Source organism: Trichomycterus rosablanca, chromosome 9, assembly GCF_030014385.1.
Source record: "Trichomycterus rosablanca isolate fTriRos1 chromosome 9, fTriRos1.hap1, whole genome shotgun sequence".
NCBI lineage: Eukaryota > Metazoa > Chordata > Actinopteri > Siluriformes > Trichomycteridae > Trichomycterus > Trichomycterus rosablanca.
In genome coordinates, this window is record NC_085996.1 from 37,298,801 (window position 1) to 37,325,582 (window position 26,782).

The 26,782-nt window shown below is 40.9% G+C and overlaps 1 protein-coding gene across 1 annotated transcript in view; it reads right to left on the reverse strand.

Moving 5' to 3' along the window:
• Positions 1–5,235: 5,235 nt before the first annotated feature.
• The window catches only part of syndig1l (synapse differentiation inducing 1-like), a 69,881-nt gene continuing 48,334 nt past the window's right edge, over positions 5,236–26,782 (reverse strand). The window contains exons 3-4 of the mRNA XM_063001451.1: positions 24,004–24,141; positions 5,236–5,394 (exon numbers count right to left, since the gene is read on the reverse strand). Of these exons, the coding sequence (XP_062857521.1) occupies positions 5,236–5,394; positions 24,004–24,141 (297 nt within the window). The remainder of the gene's footprint in view (positions 5,395–24,003; positions 24,142–26,782) is intronic.

Below are 26,782 nucleotides of genomic sequence, written 5' to 3' on the forward strand. Positions count from 1 at the left end.
TGATGAATGTTGTGTAATGAGTAACTACTGTTTCTGTCATTAATGTAACCAAAGTGTAAAACATGACGTTAAAATCCTAATAAACAAACATCACAAGTTTATATCAAACACAGTCATGGACAATTTTGTATCTCTAGTTCACCTCACTTGCACGTCATTGGACTGTGGGAGGAAACCGGAGCAAACCCACACAGACACGGGGAGAACATGCAAACCGCCCCACCTGGGGATTGAACCCAGGACCTTCTTGCTGTGAGGCGACAGTGTTACCCACTTAGTCACAGTGCCGCCCGACACTTTCTAAGGAACACAGAAGCATTGCAAAGGAACCCACTTTGCTCTCAGGAAAGCCTCTGTTTATTGGGACATGGATTCCACATGGTGTTACATACATTTTGTTAAGATTTTAGCACATTTAGCACATACGGTGACACATTTGCATCACAGTTTCTGTACATGCACGTTCTCAGATTTATATTCGATTCAGATCGGGTGACTGGATAGGGCATTGGAAATGCCATGACTATCATGCTGGGAGGACTGAATAAGGTAGGGTAATTTGGGTCATAAACAAATGCACATAGCAGTGACATTAAAGCAAAGCTCAGCTAGTATTGGGATGCCCAAAGTGTGCCAAGTGTACCAACATTTCCCACAGTATTGCCCCACCACCTGCTTAACAAATCACAGTTCAATAAAAGTGTTGCTGTGGAAAAGTGTAGGTCAGGTAAGTCGGAGCAGTAAATGTGTAGAGACTTAAAAAAAAAAAAAATTTAGGTGGATTTTAATCCTAATTGTTAGTGTTGTTACATTCTGCATTTGATTTTTCATTAAATGTGTTTTGCTACTTGCATAATAAAAAAAAAACACACACGTTGTCTTTATTTGAAAAGTGCCGTATGGAATTCTTAGACCCAATGTCTGCAGAAGTCACATTCTAGAATGATTAAAATGGTTTTGGATGTGTGATTTGAGAGGTGTCCAGTGTCCTGTCCTATCATAAAGCATGCAAAAAAAAAAGTCTGTTTAAGGTCTGTACATGTAAACCATTAACTATTTAAAAACCATCCCACAAGTCATTTAAAGAAGAATCTTTTCCCTAGTTCATATTTACACAATAAGACAATTGGTTTTTAAATAGGGGACTGTTGTTACTCCTTCTGGGAATGGGCATCCTGCAGAGTGCACAAAAAAAACAAAACTATACAGGATAACGGCACAAAAAACTGAACTATTTTTAACGTAACTAGGCAAAGTCTCTGTTGTGTTTATTTATTATTCAAAAAATAAATGATATAATTAAAAATAAAACATCTGATATGCAGTAACATTGCTGCACATTTCAATGTTAAAAGATTACTTGGATCAACATCAGAATTGTTGGGAAAATGTTGTGGGTACGTCCACAGCTCAACCCTCAAACCATGGTAAGATGTTATGGTATGACTAAACAGGAATCGTCTTATACTGTATAATAAATACAGATCAGCTAAAACATTAAAATCACCTCCTTGTTTCTACACTCACTGTCCATTTTATCAGCTCCACTTACCATATAGAAGCACTTTGTAGTTCTACAATTACTGACTGTAGTCCATCTGTTTCTCTGCATGCTTTGTTAACCCCCTTTCATGCTGTTCTTCAATGGTCAGGACCCCCACAGGACCACCACAGAGCAGGTATTATTTAGGTGGTGGATGATTCTCAGCACAGCAGTGTCACTGACATGGTGGTGGTGTGTTAGTGTGTGTTGTGCTGGTATGAGTGGATCAGACACAGCAGCGCTGCTGGAGTTTTTAACCACCTCACTGTCACTGCTGAACTGAGAATAGTCCACCAACCAAAAACATCCAACCAACAGCACATTGTGTGCAGCGTCCTGTGACCACTGATGAAGGTCTAGAAGATGATCAACTCAAACAGCAGCAATAGATGAGCGATCGTCTCTGACTTTACATCTACAAGATGGACCAACTAGGTAGGAGTGTCTAATAGAGTGGACAGTGAGTGGACACGGTATTTTAAAACTCCAGCAGCGCTGCTGTACCTGATCCACTCATGCCAGCACAACACACACTAACACACCACCACCATGTCAGTGTCACTGCAGTGCTGAGAATGATCCACCACCTAAATAATACCTGCTCTGTCGGGGTCCTGACCATTGAAGAACATTGTAGAACTACAAAGTGCTTCTATATGGTAAGTGGAGCTGATAAAATGAACAGTGAGTGTAGAAAAAAGGAGGTGGTTTTAATGTTGATCAGTGACTTGGATGAAAATAAAACTACATTTTATGAATAATTAAAGCAGATTTAAATTCAGTTTATTCAAACTAGGATTAGGGTTAATGTTAGGGTTTGGGGTTTCAGTGGCTGAAACCACTATAGTGACAAAGTCTAAAGGAAATCTGACATCACTATGTTCCAAGTCCATTGGGGGGCGTTTTTGTTTTCTGATCTTTCTTTGCTGTTTAAGAGTCAGAGCGTTAATGCTCCCTTTCAGCCTCTCTCTTTTTTCCAGTCATCGTCTTAGTCGAGAAATACCAGAGCTTCAGGCTTTCACAGAACGAGGAGAAACGAAGAATACAAAACATGAAGTGCGGCACCAACCTTAAATGAGCTGGAACAGTGGAGGGACGAGCAGATGCGTTTATGAAGTATGGAGCCGCGTTTCTCTCGGAGAGGAATACTGATGCGGTTTAAAATCCTTCGTGGGTGCACATTTGAGCGTGACGCTATCTCGTCATCTTCATTACTGCTGCTAGTTCAGAACTGTAATCAGGCTTCAGTGTTTGTACCACTTGGGAATGTAAACATACAGATGGGTGACAAATTAAAGGAAAACCCAGCACACAGTGTCGGCGCAGAGTTTTGCCATCAGAAGCTTCCAGAACAGAACAGAACAGTATCGATGATGTTTTGATGATGGTTCTGAACATATGGGCATGTGATATGAACATATCAGCCCAACATATTTCATTTGTGTGTTTGAATTTAAATATATTAGTTGAAAACGCACATTGTTTACACACAGCGACGAGGCATAACATTACGACCACTGACAGGTGAAGTGAATAACACTGATTATCTCTTTATCACGGCGCCTGTTAGTGTGGGGGATATATTAGGCAGCAAGTGAACATTTTATCATCAAAGTTGATGTTAGAAGCAGGAAAGCAGGACTAGGTCAGAGCATCTCCAAAACTGCAGCTCTTGTGGGGTGTTCCCGGTCTGCAGTGGTCAGTATCTATCAAAAGTGGTCCAAGGAAGGAACCGGCGACAGGGTCATGGGCGGCCAAGGTTCATGGATGCACGTGGGGAGCGAATGCTGGCCCGTGTGGTCCAATCCAACAGACGAGCTACTGTAGCTCAGATTGCTGAAGAAGTTAATGCTGGTTCTGATAGAAAGGTGTCAGAATACACAGTTGCATGGCTGTTTTGGCAGCAAACGGGGGACCAACACAATATTAGGATATTATTATTAGGATATAATATAATATAATTAGGATATAATATTAGTGGTCATAATGTTATGCCTGATCGGTGTACATATTTTACATAAGGGGTGCCCAATAGGTTGATCAGATCGAGTCCCATTCAAACAGGTCAAAGTGATTGACATGAAACGTGGCCACTGTTTCTTCTACGCCTCAGCCCGCCTAAGGCACCGCTAATCTAGAAAATTTTCATTCATCAGTAGCCAGTTTGCACCATTTTTGCATTTTTCCTTTTGTAACCTGCACTGTTTGTGAAAATGAGCGCACAACCAAGCACAAAGAAACCAAAAACGGTTCGATTCAGGCAAGACCACTGCAGACACGCTGTTTCGTTCATATGTAAGAAAAGCTGGCGAAGAATATTCAGATCTCATGTCACATACAGATGTCAGAGGGCTTGGTAGAGGCAAATTTCTGCAGAGGTTTCGGGATCTTTTACCTGACATCAAAGATTTGTTTGTTTGTTTAATGACAAACAGTGGCTCTTAGATTTGGCAGTTATGACAGATCTAACCAACATGTTGAATTAGCTTAATTTAGAGCTGCAACATGATTTAGAGCTGTGGACATGATCATCTCTGTGAACACTTTCAAATGTTGGAGTTATTGTTTTCAAAGTTGCAGCGTTGTGATTTGGAAGAGACCGCTTTAACCATCTCAGACATTCAGTGGTATCCTTATGAGTAGAACTTTGTGCTAACGAATGGAAGGTTTTAGCATTGAACTCATCTCTGCCGTGCAGCCGCTTTTGGACCCTTGAGCAAGACTCATAACCCTATTGGCTCCAGGGGTGCCATACAATGGCTGACCCTGCGCTCTGATCCCAGCTTCCAAACTAGCTGATATACGTGGTTAAAACATGTAATTGTTATGTACAGGCAATTGTAGCCTAGTGGTTAACGTACTGGTACCCAAAGGTCACTGGCTCAAGCCCCACCACTGCCAGGTTACCACTGTTGGGCCCTTGAGCAAGGCTCTCAACCCTCAATTGCTTAGACAGTACACTGTCCGAGTACTATTACTATTATGTGAATGTACACGTGTGTGTAAATGATATATGAATTTGAACTGTGTGATTATATCATGCAGTACACCTGCCTGGAGGTTTTCCTTAATTTATGACCCATTTGTTTATGGATTTAAAACTTTAATCGATTCTGTGTGGCACTGGCTTTGGGGATGGACATTACACAGGCCCGGTAGATGTGTAAAAGCAGTGAGGAGTATGTGCACAGCAGGAATGGGTATTAGCAGGGATATTGTTTAGCCCCGGACACTGGCAATGCATTTACCGAGCAAATACAACATCGATTTGTATCTCTTTTGCTTCTAAATCAAGCTGTAGAAGGAGAACATAAGTGCACTCGAACTGCACTCAATCTACGTTCCATCTGATGACTTTTGATGGTGTTCTTTACATCACTTTCCCTCTGGATTTCCTTAATTGGATGGATGTCTTGCTTATCTGGTTTATTTTCAGTCCTCTCTCTGAATCCACAGTATAAATCCCCGGAGGAGCGTACTCTGCAGTGAGACGCGAGGCCATGCCATGTCTGATCAAGCACTCGTTTCATTGTTCTACAGCTTTGATGAAACATTCTCAAGGTTTCCCAACTGTTGATTTTGTAACTCTTTATGTTTCACCTTTGTAATAATACAGGATGGGAAAGGATGTGTTTGCGAGAGTGAAGTCAGAAGTATTACCGCAGTTCCTTCCAGTCCCTTTCCACCCCCTGCTATATATGACCGGGTTTGGAGAGATAAGCGATGAGCGCCACCACTACGCCCACATACACCCCCGTTCCAATGGTAATGGAGAGGGCAGCCAGAAACAGAGCTCGCCTGGATGCGATGCTGGCCAGAGGAAAGTCGCCCTTCGTCACGGCTTTGCTGGTCTGGAAAGAAAAGACAGAAAACGAGTGGTGAAATCCAAACGCTAGTGTTTTCAGGTTTATCCGCTAGAGCTATTAATGCATTGCTAATGATACTCAAGGATGTTATTCAAATCAAAGACTTATGTTCAAATGCCAGGCATGAAAAAACCCTTAATTGGTTTGAGATGAATTAAGAAGCTCTTGAATAACAAGCTTTGTTAATTTTAGACACACTTCAAACACTTTTTCTATTCTATTTATGCATTTTCTCCTATTTTCTTCCAATTTTAACGTCTTCTGCTGCTGAAGACCCCATCGTGGGTATATTTGCCTGACACACGCTCCCTCCGGCATGTGCGCAGTCCACCGACCCCCTCTAATTCGCCAGTATTCCAGTGGATTTGCGAGTGAGGTCAGTCTTGCGCATAGAGAGTCACACACTGACATCTGTGTTCCTCCACTTCTGTACAAGCGCCTCAGGCAATTAACCAGGGTCCTTACACTAGCATTAAGGACCCTGTCCCCTTTTTATTCCAGTCATTTTAGTGGTCAATTCCCTCTGCTGCAGGCACTGCCAATTGTGCCCAGCCGATGAAGAGGTGATCTACAAAGCTGTTGATGCCATGATGCCATGTGTAGCACTAAATTTTTTCCCCCAATTTTCTCCCCTAATCTGGTCGTATCCAATTACCCTGACTGCGATACGCGTCACCTCTACCGATACAACCCTCCACTGCTGACTGAGAATCTTCGCAACTGACACACCTCCTTGTTTCTACAGTCACTGTCCATTTTATCAGCTTCACTTACCATATAGAAGCACTTTGTAGTTCTACAATTACTGACTGTAGTCCATCTGCTTCTCTGCATGCTTTTTTAGCCTCCTTTAATGCTGTTCTTCAATGGTCAGGACCCCCACAGAGCAGGTATTATTTAGGTGGTGGATCATTCTCAGCACTGCAGTGACACTGACATGGTGGTGGTGTGTTAGTGTGTGTTGTGCTGGTATGAGTGGATCAGACACAGCAACGCTGCTGGAGTTTTTAAATACCGTGTCCACTCACTGTCCACTCTATTAGACACTCCTACCTAGTTGGCCCACCTTGTAGATGTAAAGTCAGAGACGATCGCTCATCTATTGCTGCTGTTTGAGTCGGTCACTTTCTAGACCTTCATCAGTGGTCACAGGACGCTGCACACGGGGCGCTGTTGGCTGGATGTTTTTGGTTGGTGGACTATTCTCAGTCCAGCAGCGCTGCTGTGGCTGATCCACTCATACCAGCACAACACACACTAACACACCACCACCATGTCAGTGTCACTGCAGTGCTGAGAATGATCGACCACCCAAATAATACCTGCTCTGTGGTGGTCCTGTGGGGGTCCTGACCACTGAAGAACAGGGTGAAGCAGGCTAAAAAGATATGTAGAGAAACAGATGGACTACAGTCAGTAATTGTAGAACTACAAAGTGCTTCTATATGGTAAGTGGAGCTGATAAAATGGACAGTGAGTGTAGAAACAAGGAGGTGGTTTTAATGTTATGGCTGATCAGTGTATATATTATTGTTGTGTATATATTAGTTTAGTCTCAGTTACTGCATACAGATTTTAGTTACTTTAAATCGCCACAGTTTCCCTTTAGCTAAAATGAACATTTTTTTAAAGGTCAAGCAAAACAGTTTCATCACAGTTGCAGTTTCATTGACCTATCTTGCAACAGTGCTTATTTTTTTATTCCTTCCACAGATATTCTTAGCTATTTTTCATCATCTTTGTGGTAGATCAGAGTATTCTGACCTGAGATGTCTGCATTTTAAACAGTGTATCTGCTACTCCAGACAATTGGTGTTTAATATAATTAATGTGTTTTACTTTTCAGCTTGAAATTCGGCATTTTGGAGCTGCCAAACAACATGCTGATGCAATAAAAACACAGCATGAACTACAAAATGCTTCCAATATTGTGTTCGTGACTGCATTTTTGAGGGTTGTTGAGGTCTTTGTAATTGTTTGTGTTGTCTGTAGAATGCCAAAGGTTAAGAACTGCTTTAAAGACTATTCAGCTTCTTATTCAGCTTCTTGTTCTTTCATTTTGACCCATTTTCTGTTGCCACAAATGTCAACTTTAATAGATAACAAAAACATCATTAGCTGTGAATTGAGGTCTGCTTCTTGGTCAGATGCCTTTTGATTCTCTGAATGGAATTGTAACTTTATTTTTTGTGCTTACTGTATGTGTGGTGCTTGATTCCACTTGATCTTTCCCAAAAAGCAGCTCAGAGGTAATTGCTTTATGTCATGCACAGGTTAGGTACAGTGAATTCTGAACGTTTTCCGTGTTAACTGCCGTCTGTACAGCTTTCCACAAAGGTTTGTTTGAGTTTGAGTCTGGGCTTTGTCTGGTTTTCTCAGAAACAATCAGAAAGCAACTCTAGTGTTGTTTTGACTGTATGCTTTGGGTCATTGTTGTGTCAAAAAATTAACTGTTACCCCAGTTTGAGTTTTCTTCCAAGATTTGTCCCTCGATTCTTATCAGTCTCCTAAGCAGGCCAATGGAGCTTTTTTAAACCGAGCTGTTCTTCATGTATTTATAGAGCTTGCTTTGTGCACAGAGGCACAATCATGCTGGATCAGGAAAGGACCTTGAAAGCAAATAACTGCCTTTAAATAATTGATTTATTACACCGGTTAGCAACTGTTTTGGCCGAAACACTTAAAGTCAGTAATTAGATGGGGTGTCCCAATACTGTTGTCCAGATTGTGTATGTTTTACTACAGCTGCACTGGTCAGCTGTGCTGTACTACTGAGTTGTTGTTGCTACTAAAGATTTTCACATAAGAGCACAAAAGAAAAACAATAATTAAATAATGTAATAGCAAAACAGGGGCAAGCCATATGGGCCACTGTTGGGCCCTTGAGCAAGGCTCTTAACCCTCAAATGCTTAGACTGTATACTGTCACAGTACTGTAAGTCACTTTGGATAAAATCATCTGCTAAATGGTAGTGTTGTTTTGGCTGTATGCTTTGGGTCATTGTTGTGTTAGAAGATGAACTGTTACCCCAGTTTGAGTTTGCGTGCACATTAAAGGTTGTTTTCTTCCAAGATGTTCCTGTATTTGGCTGCATTAATCCATCCCTCAGTTCTTATCATTCTCCTCTTTATTGGCACTTAGAAGCTTCTTATAGCAACAGGTTTTGGTGTTGGTGAACAGTGTTTTTTTCTGATTAGATCTTTGGCAGATGCCCATGTTTTGCACAGTATGAAAAATGCTTAAGCTAATTATCTTAGTTCAGATAAGTATATTTCTTAATGCTACATAGAATGACTAGCCTGGCCTTTTCCTTGTCTAGTGTAAGGGGAAAAAAACCCTATCCACCTTGTTTGGAATAAATGTAAACAGTGACTATGAGCCACAAAGTATTACTCAGCCCCTGTGCCCAATCTTACTAACGGCCTTGTGGTTAAATAGAGTCCCAACTGTCATTCCTACATATAGTGAAGAGCTTTCTCAGGAGACGTGAGGCAGCAAAGAGGGGTCCAAAATATATTAATGCCAGGGATTCGCAAGTTATGTTCAACAAGCACACACGGATGACAGTTACTCCTTTTCCACCGACGCGGATCCGGCTCCGTTCCGGTTTGTGAACTTGATTTTGAACCGGTTCCCGTGTAGAGGTTTGGGTGCTTTTACATGAGAAAACACCCAAAGTTGTGCTGTACTTTCATCTTGTAAAGTTTATCTGATTACATTTTGAGCCAGTTTGTTGCTGATATTCACTGATATTTTCAAAGAGATGAACTGTGTGATATGACGTGGTAAAAGTGACCCGGACAGTATGAAGCTTAACGTGAAAAATAAAGCGTAACGTGGCTTGTTGTACTAAAACACTGAGCGATGAATTTGGGCAGTACAGAGCACTTATAACCAGTACAGAGCACTTATAACCTGTACAGAGCACTTATAACCAGTACAGAGCACTTATAACCAGTACAGAGCACTTATAACCTGTACAGAGCACTTATAACCAGTACAGAGCACTTACAACCTGTACAGAGCGCTTATAACCAGTACAGAGCACTTATAACCAGTACAGAGCACTTATAATCAGTACAGAGCACTTATAACCTGTACAGAGCGCTTATAACCAGTACAGAGCACTTGTAACCAGTGCAGAGCACTTGTAACCAGTACAGAGCACTTATAACCAGTACAGAGCTCTTATAATCAGTACAGAGCGCTTGTAACCAGTACAGAGCACTTGTAACCAGTACAGAGCACTTATAACCAGTACAGAACACTTATAACCAGTACAGAGCTCTTATAACCAGTAATAACGGAGAGAAATTGAGTAGTCCTGTTTCGTACTTTTAGTACATTCAGCCACGTTATGCTTTATTTAGGTGAAGCTTTTTCGACTCTTCGGATTCCAGAAGCGGATTCAGAACCCCGAGCTGCAAAACCACCACACGTGAAGTAAATCCAGCTAAACACAGATATGTGTGTTGAATATTAGACTGGATTTGATGGTTATTTCACACAGATGTTTGTTCGTGTCGTGGAACTTACGGCTATTTGCGGCAAGGGTCGCGGTGAGAGTGAAGCACAAAACGCTTCCCATGTGATGCACTAAAGAAAACAACAACTGCGACAAACATGTCTACGTCTTATCACCAATAGCTGATCGATGCTTTTTGCATAAACAAACATCTGTAACAGCAGCACAAATGCTCTCAGGTAACCTACACGCTCCGCCATCACGTCACTACTCTTTACTTTCGTTGTGTAACGCCCACCATTGATGACGCACGCTTGGTTCCTAAAAACTGGTGGAAACGCGCGTCGGTTCTCTACAAAACATCAAGGTTCAAAGAAACCCGAACAGAACCGGTTCAAGAACCAGAGTTCTTTTAGTGGAAAAGCGCTGTGTTAGCTCAGCATTCAAGGTTCAGGTCTATTAATTATAAAGTGGTTCAAACCCCAGTGCTGCCGAACTACCACTGTTATGCCCTTCAGCAAGGACCTTAAAGCTCAGTTACTTGTATTTTACCATGTCTCAGTAACATGGGAGAAAAGTCCACATACATTGAACTCAAATCTGAACATAGTTTAGTTCTCACATGTAAATTTCACTGAGTTTTGCAGTATGACATCAGCTGACATGCTTATAAAGACATTTTCACAAAACGTCCTTGTGGTTTTGATGTTGGAATGAATTCAGATGCATACAGCAGATGGCTGAGCAAATGCACATCATAATTCAAGCTCAAGGCTACGAAGACAGCTTTATAGTGTAGATACAGAGAGGACTCCATCGTCTGTAATTAGTTCAATATGCAAATTCATATATGTTGCGGGGGGGGGGGGGGGGGGTGTTTAGTTTCTATGTATGTTTATGAGTTTATGTGGGTGTAGCTGTGAAGGGGTTTAGGAATCTACCATCTGTGTCTTCATGTTTCATTGTGATGTGGTTAATGCCTTGGATATGTAAATATGTGGCTTACTTTGGGTTCACTTGGAACGTATATACTGTATATATATTTTTTGCTATTTTATTTATGCATTTCCCCCCTTTTTCTCCCAATTTAGCGTAGTCAATTTGTCTTTCGCTGCTGGAGACCCAATCACGCCTGAGGAGAGTATATTTGCCTGACACATGCTCCCTCCGACGCGTGCCTAGTCCACCGATCCCTTCTTATTCGCCCATACTTTGGTGGAGAGTCACACATTGATCTCTATGTTTTATCACTACTGTACAGGCTTCTCAGGCCACTAACCAGCGTCCAGACCCCACCCCATTTCCAGGCTGGTCTTTTCCCACCAAGCAGATTTTAGTGGCTGATTTTGTCTGCTGCAGGCACTGTTAATGGTGCCCTCTAAGGGGTGCCTAGCCAACCGGTAGCAGAGCTTGAAATTAGTTTTGCCTCATTTAGAGCAAATTTTCCTCTATTTATCTATCTGTCTGTCTGCCTGCCTGCCTGTCTGTCTGTCTTTCTGTCTGTCTATCTATCTAATTGTTAAAATGATGTACACTTCACTTTTTGGCCAAGAGTTTAGGTGTTAAATTACTTCTGAATGTGTGAATAAAATCAGTTATATAAAATAAAGAAATAATGATCTGATGGATTTGTGGTACCAGGTTGGGGTTGGTTGGAGTTTTCTGCTTTCCTGTCTTAGCATGACTGTACCCAATACAAAAAGTGAGGTCTACGAACATGGTTTGATGAGATTTGTGTGAAGTAACTCAATGCTCTGACCTCAAGCCCATGAAACATATGAGGGATCTTCAAAAAGTTTCCTCACTTTTATATTTTGGTGAGGTGAGGGTGGGAGGAGCAGTAATTTGTCGTGTCTGAGAGACTGAGAGAGCTTATAGCTCCATCTGATTTCCACCTTTTTGGACGCCCAAAGAAGCTTTAAGGGGAAGAAGATTTTCATGTGATGATGACGTGAAAGCAGCGCTGCATCAGTGGCTATGAGCTCAACCAAAAACATTTTTTGCTGATGGCATTGGAAAAATCCATCGGAAGGTGAACATGTAGAAAAATGATGCCATTTGTTGTAATAAGTAGAGTTTAAGAAGTGTGTAAACTATGCCAGGCTTTCTAATTCAGCATCAGTGTCTGATCTCATGAAAGCTAGTTTTACTAAATGGGCACAAATTCTTACAGAAACTCCAAAATTATTTGGCTAGCATTTCTTATAACCACAAAGGGGCTTAACATTATACTAATGGCCAGAGTTTTGAAATGGGATGCGCAGAAAACAACCCCATTATTTTACATACGCCTAAAATACAGTGTATCACAAAAGTGAGTACACCCCTCACATTTCTGCAAATATTTCATTATATCTTTTCATGGGACAACACTATAGACATTAAACTTGGATATAACTTAGAGTAGTCAGTGTACAGCTTGTATAGCAGTGTAGATTTACTGTCTTCTGAAAATAACTCAAAACATAGCCATTAATGTCTAAATGGCTGGCAACATAAGTGAGTACACCCCACAGTGAACATGTCCAAATTGTGCCCAAAGTGTCAATATTTTGTGTGACCACCATTATTATCCAGCACTGCCTTAACCCTCCTGGGCATGGAATTCACCAGAGCTGCACAGGTTGCTACTGGAATCCTCTTCCACTCCTCCATGATGACATCACGGAGCTGGTGGATGTTAGACACCTTGAACTCCTCCACCTTCCACTTGAGGATGCGCCACAGGTGCTCAATTGGGTTTAGTCCATCACCTTTACCTTCAGCTTCCTCAGCAAGGCAGTTGTCATCTTGGAGGTTGTGTTTGGGGTCGTTATCCTGTTGGAAAACTGCCATGAGGCCCAGTTTTCGAAGGGAGGGGATCATGCTCTGTTTCAGAATGTCACAGTACATGTTGGAATTCATGTTTCCCTCAATGAACTGCAGCTCCCCAGTGCCAGCAACACTCATGCAGCCCAAGACCATGATGCTACCACCACCATGCTTGACTGTAGGCAAGATACAGTTGTCTTGGTACTTCTCACCAGGGCGCCGCCACACATGCTGGACACCATCTGAGCCAAACAAGTTTATCTTGGTCTCGTCAGACCACAGGGCATTCCAGTAATCCATGTTCTTGGACTGCTTGTTTTCAGCAAATTGTTTGCTGGCTTTCTTGTGCGTCAGCTTCCTTCTGGGATGACGACCATGCAGACCGAGTTGATGCAGTGTGCGGCGTATGGTCTGAGCACTGACAGGCTGACCTCCCACGTCTTCAACCTCTGCAGCAATGCTGGCAGCACTCATGTGTCTATTTTTTAAAGCCAACCTCTGGATATGACGCCGAACACGTGGACTCAACTTCTTTGGTCGACCCTGGCGAAGCCTGTTCCGAGTGGAACCTGTCCTGGAAAACCGCTGTATGACCTTGGCCACCATGCTGTAGCTCAGTTTCAGGGTGTTAGCAATCTTCTTATAGCCCAGGCCATCTTTGTGGAGAGCAACAATTCTGTTTCTCACATCCTCAGAGAGTTCTTTGCCATGAGGTGCCATGTTGAATATCCAGTGGCCAGTATGAGAGAATTGTACCCAAAACACCAAATTTAACAGCCCTGCTCCCCATTTACACCTGGGACCTTGACACATGACACCAGGGAGGGACAACGACACATTTGGGCACAATTTGGACATGTTCACTGTGGGGTGTACTCACTTATGTTGCCAGCTATTTAGACATTAATGGCTGTGTGTTGAGTTATTTTCAGAAGACAGTAAATCTACACTGCTATACAAGCTGTACACTGACTACTCTAAGTTATATCCAAGTTTCATGTCTATAGTGTTGTCCCATGAAAAGATATAATGAAATATTTGCAGAAATGTGAGGGGTGTACTCACTTTTGTGATACACTGTATATGCAGTTTCACGGAAACACGGAACGCATTAACAGGTTTCCCCATACACCATTATGGGAAAAAATACCTTAAAACTCAACACCTTTTAAACTCAATGCCAATTCCAGAACCAACTGATGTTGAGTTCCAAGGTACCACTGTACAGTAGACCCTTGACTTATGAATTTAATTGGTTCTGAAGGGCTGTTCTTAAGTCAAAATGTTCGTTAGTTAAACCTATTTTTCCCATAAGAAATAATGTAAATAGAATTAATCCGTGCCAGACCTCCCAAACCCCCCCCTTACCTAACCTTTCTAATGTCTTAAATGCTCTTTTTGTTATAAATACAAGTTTATTTTCCCTTAAATCTTAAATTATAGAATAGACATTTCTGTAATAAACAATGAACAACAATACACAGTAGTACTGTACATAAAACACACAGAAACAACAATAACTCTCATATTTCTCTTATTTCAGTAGTGTTTTATTTTGTAGGTTTAATTGCACGAAAGAAAGACTTTACTGAGCTGAGTTCCTTCTTCTCTCTCACTCACTGTCCCCTCTGTCTGACACACAGTGACACCTGCTGGCAGGAGTAATTATACAACAACGAATGTAATAGATTTGTTCATTTTCTCAGCACTGCGCTGTCTCTGCACCTTCTATGGGGATATTTTGATATAGAATTTTACAAAATATAAAGAAAACACCGAAAAAAACACTGTCCGCTGTCTGAATGTTCGCTCACTGTATATATTTATAGAGAGAGACGGTCGGAGTGAACGTGAATTTCTGTTCGTAATCCGAAATTTGTTCGTACGTTAAGTTGAAAAAGATAGTTCGTAACCCAAAATGTTCGTATGGTAAACCGTTCGTAACTCAAGGTACCACTGTATTCTTGAATGCTGCTGTAATCTTGTTTATTTGGTATTTGTTTAAACTAAATGTGTTATTATTATGTCTCCAATGAATAGTAGATCACATGCAGCAAACCAAATAATTATAAATAGTTTACAAACATGCAATGCTATATTTGACTACGAACGATTTATTTTGTGTGCATTTATTTACGGTCTTTTGTACTTTGATGTGTGTTTTAGGAGACATTTCACACAGCAGGGTCAGCAAGCAGTGTTAGTCACAAATGGTGGAGGCCAAGCGCTTTTCGTCAGATTGTGTGACCTCTTAATCCCAGAAAAACACTATTGATTTTTTACTCTTTCGCCCTGTGACAGTCGATAATGCACTGTGTGGCCACCGACGCTGCTATTCTCAACTCTGGACTGCTGTTGTGCAAACACATTGAGTCACTTTTGTCCTCCGAGTACCCAGTGTTGAAAAGAATTGAGTTGTAGTTATTGTTAAATACTGACCTTGATATATTTGGTAGTGCATTATATAACATACATACATCTAACACACATTATTCACCAACCAGGCATAACATTATGACCACTGACAGGTGAAGTGAATAACACTGATTATCTCTTCATCACGGCACCTGTTAGTGGGGGGGATATATTAGGCAGCAAGTGAACATTTTATCCTCAAAGTTGATGTTAGAAGCAGGAAAAATGGGCGAGCGTGAGGATTTGAGTGAGTTTGACGAGGGCCAGATTGTGATGGCTAGACGACTGGATTAGAGCATCTCCAGAACTGCAGCTCTTGTGGGGTGTGTCCCGGGCTGCAGTGGTCAGTATCTATCAAAAGTGGTCCAGAGAAGGAACAGTGGTAAACCAACACAATAATAGAAATCCTAGCTGTTCAGTGGGTGCAAGGCACACAGTAACACCCAGTCCATCGCAGGGCAGACATGCATACACACACCCATTCACCTATAGGGCAATTCAGTATCTCCAATTAACCTGGCTGCATGTTTTCTGACTGTGGGAGGAAACCAGAGCACCCGGAGGAAACCCACGTGGAGAACATGCAAACTCCACACAGAAAGGACCCGGACCGCCCCACCTGGGGATCGGACCCAGGACCTTCTTGCTGTGAGGCGACAGTGCTACCCACCGAGCCACCATGCCGCCCCAGATAGAATTAGATTAACAAAATACATAGTCTGGGGGAGGATTAAAAAAACAGTTTAGATCAACTAGGTCAACATTGTTCTTCAGGGCCGAGGCATATCCAAAGCCCCAAGGAAAAACAGTTTTTAGCTACTGTCAGCTCTTGTGTGCAATTCTGTAGAGACAGTCCACGGTAAGTGCAGTTCAATCAGAGAGAGAGAGTTAGTGGATACACCCTGACACAATAACACACACACCACAATAACACTGAGGGAACATCACGTTCTCTGGAGGTGAACTTAAAGCCCTGAGATTGTCCACGCTTTCATACAATTTTAGTTCTCACATCCTCTGCCAATTCTTTGCTCTTCTTTCTCTTCTCTATGCTCAGTGTGGTACAAACAGACATAATGATGGCGTCATCCTTTCTCCATTTGAACTGGTTACATGTGTGATTTCTGTATTAGCTCAAAAACTGTGTGTAGAGAGCTTCATGGAAATGGTTTCCATGGCCGAGCAGCTGCATCCAGGAGAACGGTCAGGAGAACGGTACTGGTCTGACTGCATTGTGCCAAGTGTAAAGTGTGGTGGAGGGGGGATTATGGTGTGGGGTTGTTTTTCAGGAGTTGGGCTCGGCCCCTTAGTTCCAGCGAAAGGAACTCTTAATGCTTTAGCATACCAAGAGATTTTGGACAATTTCATGCTCCCAACTTTGTGGGAACAGTTTGGGGATGGCCCCTTCCTGTTCCAACATGACTGTGCACCAGTGCACAAAGCAAGGACCATAAAGACGTAGATGAGCGAGTCCTGACCTCAACCCGATAGAAAACCTTTGGGATGAATTAGAGCGGAGACTGTGAGCCAGGCCTTCTCGTCCAACATCAGTGGATTAGACACAGCAGCGCTGCTGGAGTTTTTAAATATCGTGTCCACTCACTGTCCATTCTATTAGACACTCCTACCTAGTTGGTCCACCTTGAGATGTAAAGTCAAAGACGATCGCTCATCTATTGCTGCTGTTTGAGTTGGTCATCAGTGGTCACAGGACGCTGCCCACGGGGTGCTGTTGACTGGATATATTCGGTTGGTGGACTATTCTCAGTCCAGCAGTGACAGTGAGGTGTTTAAAAACTCCAGCAGCGCTGCTGTGTCTGTGTCTCATACCAGCACAACACACACTAACACACCACCACCATGTCAGTATCACTGCAGTGCTGAGAATGATCCACCACCTAAATAATACCTGCTCTGTGGGGGTCCTGACCATTGAAGAACAGCATGAATGGGGGCTAACAAAGCATGTAGAGAAATAGATGGACTACAATCAGTAATTGTAGAACTACAAAGTGCTTCTATATGGTAAGTGGAGCTGATAAAATGGACAGTGAGTGTAGAAACAGGGTGGTGGTTTTAATGTTATGGCTGATCAGTGTATATACATATAGTCAGCAGATTAATCCCACTATGCTTGAAGAAGCAAACAGAAAACGCACAATGCACATCAAACACATCTCAATGAGCGTAAACACTTTTACACATTTCAACTATTAACCAGTTTTTAACTCTTATTAATGCTCCGTTCTGTGATGGCGAATGGCCGCTAGGCGCAATACAAATCCTATATGTTTGTATAATAAATATTTGTATTTAATTACTGCAATTATTTATTTATTATGCCTAAGAATTAATGTCAAAGTCTCTCTGCTGATCTTTCACCCCCAATTGAATCAGTTCTACAATCTAGATGAAGACCAACATTAAGACACACATAATAAACATGTGATCATTACATTATGACCAGGAAAGACATCATCTTGCTCTAGATGACAGATTAAGCACCGATAGATACAAGTACAGAGAACAAGAAGGAAGAGGACACACTTGCGCATTCTCAGTTAACATTCAGCTCTGCTTTTCCGCGAGTCTATTTACAATCCTCTCAAAGGATGGTACCTCGCATCAGCAGAGACGCACTAAAACCGCCCTATCTTCACCAGCATGCCCCCAAACACTAAATTCCACTTCTCTCTAAACACCGGCATTATTACCATAATTACTCCAGCGGAATTACATTAGCCTCTGACAAGATAATTCAGTCAGAGCTCGTGCTCGCAGCAACTTAAATTGCTGATAAGAGTGAAAATGTTCGGTTCCTGATACGGAAAAGCGGGGTTCGAAATAAAGATTCAACAGTGCAAGAATACGCCTAATCTATTATAAATAATGCACTATAGAGTAGGACATTTGTTTGATGATTAGAAGTGATAGCAATGTCTTTGGAAAGCACTTTTATTTAGATTAAGCCAGAAAATGTACATGACATGGGCGATTGGTCAAACAAGCTGGCCAATGGGTTCATGTACTGCTACCAAGTGCACTGTCATGTTCAAATGAAGGACTAAAATGACAAAAAAGGTTAATATTATACCATGCTCCAGTACTGGGTCTTGTTGGGGCCAGATGGAGTACAAATATGCAAACACGAGGCCACACGGGACTGTTTGGTAATAAAACAAATAAAAACATAACAGAGCTGCATGATTACTAACAATTCCACTTCCTTTTTATTTGAGTGATTAATGATCTATCGTCGACAGTGTCGTGCAAACTAAGATTTTGCTGGTTTTACTCTCCAGTTTATAATCCTAATGGGAAGATTATTATATATCTTTAAATTAAACAAACCCACTTCCCTCTGAACTCAGTAAAAAACATATTTACAGCGGTACCTTGAAAGTCGACGTCAATTGGTTCTGGAACTGGTTTTGAGTTTAAAAGACGTTGAGTTTCAAGGTATTTTTTCCCATAAGGATGTTTGGGAAACCTGTTAATGCATTCCAGGTCCCGTGAAACTGCTTTTATTTTAGGATAATGTAAAATAATGAGATTGTTTTTGACATTTATACACTGAAAATAACACAAATATAATATAGAAAACACTGAAATACAATTGAAAACAGTTAAAAGTGAATAAAAAATACAATAAAAGCTGCACTTTTGCTTTATTTTTTTAATTGTTTTCTTATGCTTCCTTTGTGGATGCTTGCACTTGGAATACCGTATTCAGTTCAGTAAAGGTGCATTCACATGAGAAGCAGCACAATAGCTTTTGCACTGTTTCACTTTTTTCCACATTAGGTTCTGAGTACCGCCTGTGAATGCGTCTTTACTGAACGGAATACGGTATTCCAAGTGCAAGCATCCATGATTAGGAAAGTACAGCTAAACACAGAGTGGATTTGCTTGTTATTCGTCTTTATTCACACTTTAATGACGTTTCACTTCATCGCTGAAGCCGAGCGCTGAACAAAGCGGCTGTTTATTGTTAATTTAAAATTAAATTAAAATTTTTTTTAAGGCTGAACACATCCAATTTAGAGCAACATCGAGTTTAAGGGTACAAATTTCTCCCCGAAGTGTGTCGAGTTTCTGATTACTAGTCTAGTACTTTAACCACTAGGCTACAGCTTAATACAGGTAACACTCGTTTTGATGTGGTTGGTCATGGAAAACATGCTTTTACCAGTGCAGGATCTCACAGGTAGAGTGCTAATGGTTCGTATCATTTTGGTAATGTTCATAAATTCACCACAAGCAGTAAGAAACCCTAAATTGGATTTTTTTGTTGTTGTTGCACAAACACGGTGAACTCGGCATTACTGACATTTAAAAATAATCAAGAGTAAATTGCAGCGAATCTGTTTCTGAAGTCGCCTGATCCCGGTAATCAGGCCGCTGCTGCACGCATGAATTCAAACCCAACATGTAATTATAAAAAACGGCTGTTCAGCTCCATGATTCACCCATATCATTTATAATATTTTTGATATTTTTCGCTATTTCACACCATAGGTATAGGTAATCGCAAGTGACTTTTATGCAAGGATATAAACATCTGTCTGAATTTAATAACCACTGATTGGCTTAACTGATTTATTTTAGTACAAACCTCATTTCCAGAAAAGCTGTGACATTTCGGAAAATGCAACAGAAACAGAAATATGGGATTCGTTAATTCTCTTCAAACTTCAACTTATATTAAAGCAATAAGCCACGAGAGACCGTGCGTTACTGCGATTTTATCACGGGGAACGACGCGAAGCGGAGTGCCTAAAACGTCTTTCCCCGTGATAAAATCATAGCAGTAACGCACGGTCTCGAGTGACTCATTGCTTTTATAAAACGGCGGTCAATATAAAATATAATAAAATACAACAATGTTCAATAAATAAATGTTTTCATTTACAAAAACACTTGCAAAAAGCATTCTTCCGTGAAATCACGTAGTCCGTTAACAGTGTTGCTAGGCAACATGAGGGCGAACATAACATTCACTTTTTCTTTTCAGTGGCGTATTAATATGGAATGATGTGAGGTGGTCCTAGGTGTGCGTTTTTACAACGGGGATTTTACAACGGCTTCGAACGCAGCTCAGCCAATCAGATTTTAGGACCGGAACTATCCGTTTTATAAAAGTCAATTACACTGATCAGCCAGAACATTAAAACCACCTCCTTGTTTCTACACTCACTGTTCATTTTATCAGCTCCACTTACCATATAGAAGCACTTTGTAGTTCTACAGTTACTGACTGCAGTCCATCTATTTCTCTACATGCTTTGTTAGCCTGCTTTCTTGCTGTTCTTCAATGGTCAGGACCCCCACAGGACCCCCACAGAGCAGGTATTATTTAGGTGGTGGATCATTCTCAGCACTGCAGTGACACTGACATGGTGGTGGTGTGTTAGTGTGTGTTGTGCTGGTGTTGTGCAGACACAGCAGCGCTGCTGGAGTTTTTAAATACAGCGTCCACTCACTGTCCACTCTATTAGACACTCCTACTTTGTTGGTCCATCTTGTAAATGTAAAGTCAGAGACCATCGTTCATCTTTTGCTGCTGTTTGAGTCGGTTTGAGTCTAGACCTTCATCAGTGGTCACAGGATGCTGCCGGGGGCGCTGTTGGCTGGATATATTTGATTGGTGGACTACTCTCAGTCCAGCAGTGACAGTGAGGTGTTTAAAAACTCCATCAGCAACACACACTAACACACCACCACCATGTCAGTGTCACTGCAGTGCTGAGAATGATCCACCATCTAAATAATACCTGCTCTGTGGTGGTCCTGTGGGGGTCCTGACCATTGAAGAACAGGGTGAAAGGGAGCTAACAAAGCATGAAGAGAAACAGTTGGACTACAGTCAGTAATTGTAGAACTACAAAGTGCTTCTATATGGTAAGTGGAGCTGATAAGATGGACAGTGAGCGTAGAAACAAGGAGGTGGTTTTAATGTTATGGCTGATTGGTGTACATTTTATAGATAGCTTATAAACAAGTATAGAATTTAATGCAGAGGGGCAGAGGCAGTGTGTTACATTCCATTTCCTATAAATTACAAATTTTAATGGTTTGGGAACTGATTATATGAACTGCTTGCTGATTCTTGCCTGAAACAAAGTTGGTCCTGATTGTCTGACTCTCCTCTTCATGATGTGCCATAAATTTTTAATAGGAGACAGATGAAGTATAAAAAGAGGTCCAGCAAGTCACCCATGCCGTGAGCATCGATGCCGGTCCGTTTTATATAAGATGTTGACTTTTGCACCTGCCGCTGATAACAGCGATGGTCCGTTTCATCTCTAGCACAGAAAAATCTTCTTTTATTTTTTCTGAACGCAAGCTGAGATGTGGATCCGTCTGACCACAGCACATGAACTTGCCGATGTTTCTGTGTAAGACTGATGTATGGCTTTTGCTTTGTAACAGAAGATCAGGCAGCATTTCTTGATTTAGTGGAGGACTTTCAAAGTACACCTGAACCATTGTGGCTACATTTATTACTATATATGGTGGTTTCTTATGCAGTGCTGTCTAATGGCTTGAAGTTCTCGATCAAAAGTGGGTTCTAGCCTGGCTCTACACATTACTCAGAATTTCCTAAATCTCTTTATACTGTTATGTACAGTAGAGGGTAAAAGGGCGGCACAGTGGCTAAGTGGGTAGCACTGTCGCCTCACAGCGTGGGTTGCCGGGTGCTCCGGTTTCCTCCCACAGTCCAAAAACATGCAGCCAGGCTAATTGGAGTACCCAGCTGCTAGGATGCATAAACCAGTGCATGTCGCAAGCCCGGATAAATAGGGAGGGTTGTGTCAGGAAGGGCAACAGGCGTAAAAACTGTGCCAAATCAATAATGCATATCACGATCCGCCGGCAACCCCTAACGGGAGCAGCCGAGGAAATAGAAGACAGTAGAGGGTAAAACTTAAATTATTTGTACCTTTCATTGAGAAATGCTGTTTGTAAATAAGACTGAGAGATCAGTGGTAGCTCAGTGGTTAAGGTACTGGATTAGTGATCAGAAGGTTGCCAGTTCAAACCTCACCACCACCAAGTTGCCACTGTTGGGCCCCTGGGCAAGGTCCTTAACCCTTAATTCATCAAATTCTTTGGATAAAACCGTGTGCCAAATGTAAATGATGGTTTATGCTTTTGTTTAGCTGTGTAAACCTAATTCATAAAGCTCCAAAGTACTGCAGCTGAGGAAAGATCATTTTACTTGATTTACCACTTGATAGTTTCAGACTGTCAGCCTGACTGGCTTTTCCTTCTAGACATTTCTACGTCCCAGCTAGAGTACTTACAACTGATGGCTTAGAGGTTTAAAATGTCTTACTAAAAGGTGGCACCATTCTTACAGATCAGATCAGTTTAATGTTACAGCTATTTTAGTAAGACACATTTCACTAACAGTTCTGTCTATGCAGTCTACATGTATAGTACAAATAGAGAGACAGACAGACAAACAGATAGATACAGATAGATATCAAGCAGGCAGACAGACAGATAGATAAACAGTCAAACAAATAGATACAGACAGACAGACAAGCAAGCAGACAGGTAGCCAGACATACAGATAGATAGTCAAACACACACACATATACAGTATATATACAGTATATATATATATATATATAGATATATATATATATATATATATATATAATAGATAGATAGATAGATAGATAGATAGATAGATAGATAGATAGATAGATAGATAGATAGATAGATAGACAGACAGACAGACAGACAGACATACATACAGACAGACAGACAGACAAGCAAGCAAGCAGACAGACAGACAGATAGATATAAAATAGATGGATAGATAGATAGACAGACAAAAAATAGATAGATAGACAGACAGATAGATATAAAATAAATGGATAGATAGATAGATAGATAGACAGACAAAAAATAGGTAGACAGATAGATAGACTGACAGACAGATAGATAGACGGAGACAGACAAACAGATAGATAGACAGACAAGCAGATAGGTAGACAAACAGATAGATAGATAGATAGATAGATAGATAGATAGATAGATAGATAGATAGATAGATGATAGATAGATAGATAGATAGATAGATAGATGATAGATAGATAGATAGATAGATAGATAGATAGATAGATAGATAGATAGATAGATAGATAGATAGATAGATAGATGATAGATAGATAGATAGATAGATAGATAGATGATAGATAGATAGATAGATAGATAGATAGATAGATAGATAGACAAGCAGACAGACAGATAGCCAGCCAGACAGACAGGCATACAAACAGACAGACAGACAGACAGACAGACAGACAGACAGACAGACAGATAGATAGATAGGTAGGTAGCCAGACAGAAAGACAGATAGATAGACAGTCAACAGATAGATACAAATAGATAGATAGACAGACAGACAAGCAGACAGACAGGTATCCAGACAGGTATCCAGACATAGATAGATAAATAGATAGACAGATCTATAAATAGACAGATAAACAGACAAACAGATAAATACATATAGATAGATAGATGTTATACAGTGTGATCGCTGTTGGTACACACACTGTCCTGCACCGGTCCTTGTTACAGCAGAACTAAATGAGTCTTTTATTGAAAGTGCTTTGCTGTCTGACTAGCAGGTCATGGAGATGGTGTGATAATAGTATAGTATAGTATAGTATAGTATAGTATAGTATAGTACAGTACAGTACAGTACAGTACAGTATGAGTTTGTTAGGGGACGTCATTTCATCTACTAACTCAAAACCGTAATGCATGTCCTTATGCACCAGCTGTAAGTGATACAGCTGAATATGACTGAATATGCAGAAACAATAATAAAAGTGTGTATGTAGTGTAGACCGTAAGGCCGTATATCGGTGTGTTGTGTACGTACCCCCTGAGAGAAGTAGAAGGCGGCAATGCCCAGAGGCCAGAAACAGCAGAGCATAGAGAAGATGGCCAAGCCCAGGTGATCACGAGGAGGGATGACGATGAAGTTATCTTCACTCTCGCTGTCACTGGAGCAATCCGTCTGTGCAGGGAAACAATGTATTGATTTTTAGCTTCAGGGGTTCGTTCTAGCATGGTAGCATATAAGCCTACAGGAATGTAAAGCCTCCGGGACACCGGTCACTAACAGCTATGTTCCAGCTTTCTGAGCTTCTCCAGTTTTGTGCTTGTGGCTCTGTGTAATAGATTACATTAATTATATAACATTAACGTTACATTAATTATACAACAAGCCGAAATGAATAATCTAAGCATTTTTTAATCACAGTTTAGGAAAATCCACAATAAACTTAAGAATGACCTTAAATACATAAATACATCAGATGAATGGATGGATAGACAGACAGATAAACTATAAATAGACAGACAGACAGACAGACATATAGATAGACTATAGATAGATAGATAGATAGATAGATAGATAGATAGATAGATAGATAGATAGATAGATAGATAGATAGACATACAGACAACAGACATATAGATAGATAGATAGATAGATAGATAGATAGATAGATAGATAGATAGATAGATAGATAGATAGATAGATAGATAGATAGACAGACAGACATACAGACAACAGACATATAGATAGATAGATAGATAGATAGATAGATAGATAGATAGATAGATAGACAGATAGATAGATAGATAGATAGATAGATAGATAGATAGATAGATAGATAGATAGATAGATAGATAGATAGATAGATACAGATGAGACTATAGATAGACAGACAGACAGACAGACTATAAACAGACATATAGATAGATAGATATACAGACTCATATACAGACAGATAGACAAACAGACCGAGATATATACAGGTATACTGTATATACTGTATATCTCAAAAGTAATAGTACAAACAAGTACCTACATAATAATACCAACACACTACAACAGCAGGTCCTGTGGGTACATATGGAGTTGTATTTAGAGTATGTAGAATATTTAATTACAAGTTCATAGTACATCCTGCTTGAATGCACATCACATAATAGTGGTTTACTTGTAAACATAGTCCTATGGTGCTGGAATGGTGCAAGAGTGTATTACACTAGCCCACACCACGACTGTGCTATCGGCCGGCCATCTACACAGACGTGTTATGTTTTGGGGTGGCCAAAGCACTGCTTTGTTACTGCATTGCGCTTGGTGTTTCCCAATGGAACCAAACCTGCTGCCACCCTGATCAGGGTAAATAATAAAACATTTACATGATGCATTAACATTCCCTGACCAGAACAATCACTATAAAATGTGTGAGGATGATGAGAATACTGTGCAGATTGATTATAATGATAATTAAAACATGCAGACTGGAAGCCGTGATGAAAATGTTATTCAGTGGATCACAACACAACAATAAGCCCTAATCGTCATCATCTGCAAAAACAAGACCTCTGTCTGAAATAACAGCAGATATTAGATGTCAAGTGGTGGGAGGAAACGTTGCTTATGTGCTCGTATGTCAGATTTTAAGGTCACTGCATCTTCTTTATTCTGTTTGTGTAAATCTAATTATCTTCAGTATTCTCAGCATCTTCTGCATGCAGGGCAGCAAACATTTACTGGAAGCTCAGCCTTAATAATTAATGTAAAACAAATGTCTGTGAGTTCACCTCTCCTACCACGACCCGGCAGTGTTTCTCACCCACTCTCATCTCTGCCCACATCCACACACCTGCTGCTGGGTGAGAGGGCATCAATAATTCAACACGATTGCGCTTTTCCACTGACGAGTTCACGGCTCTCTGGACTCCGACTACTGAGAATTGAGAAACTTCGAAATGTTCTGTGGGGTGAAAAATACTTTGTTTTTCTTCATGAATAAACACTCGACTCTCAGTGGACAGTCAATCAATTACATTCTTACATTCTTTGCTTGGGGTTTTATTTATTTGTTAAATTTTTATCCATTTTATTATTACAAATTTGGTAATAAGTATTATCCTGGTGGACGGCTGAAGCTCTAAGATGGACTGAGATGGATGTTTTCTTTCTTTCTTCCTTCCTTCTTTGTTTTTTCTTTTCTTTCCTTTTCTTTCTTTTCTTCCTTCCTTCCTTCTATCAATCCTTCCTTCGTTCTATCCATTCTTCCTTCCTACCATCCATCCATCCATCCATCCATCCATCCATCCTTCCATCCATCCATCCATCCATCCTTCCATCCATCCTTCCTACCATCCATCCATCCTTCCTACCATCCATCCATCTATCCATCCTTCCTACCATCCATCCATCCTTCCTACCATCCATCCATCTATCCATCCTTCCTACCATCCTTCCATCCATCCATCCTTCCATCCATCCATCCATCCATCCATCCATCTATCCATCCATCCTTCCATCCATCCATCCATCCTTCCATCCATCCATCCATCCATCCATCTATCCATCCATCCTTCCATCCATCCATCCTTCCTACCATCCATCCATCCATCCATCCATCCATCCATCCTTCCATCCATCCATCCATCCTTCCTTCCTACCATCCTTCCATCCATCCATCCTTCCTACCATCCTTCCTACCATCCTTCCATCCATCCATCCTTCCTACCATCCTTCCATCCTTCCATCCTTCCATCCATCCATATACCAGACAGTTAAACAAATCCAATATGGTAAAGTTACAAATACAAACTACATTAACAGTATT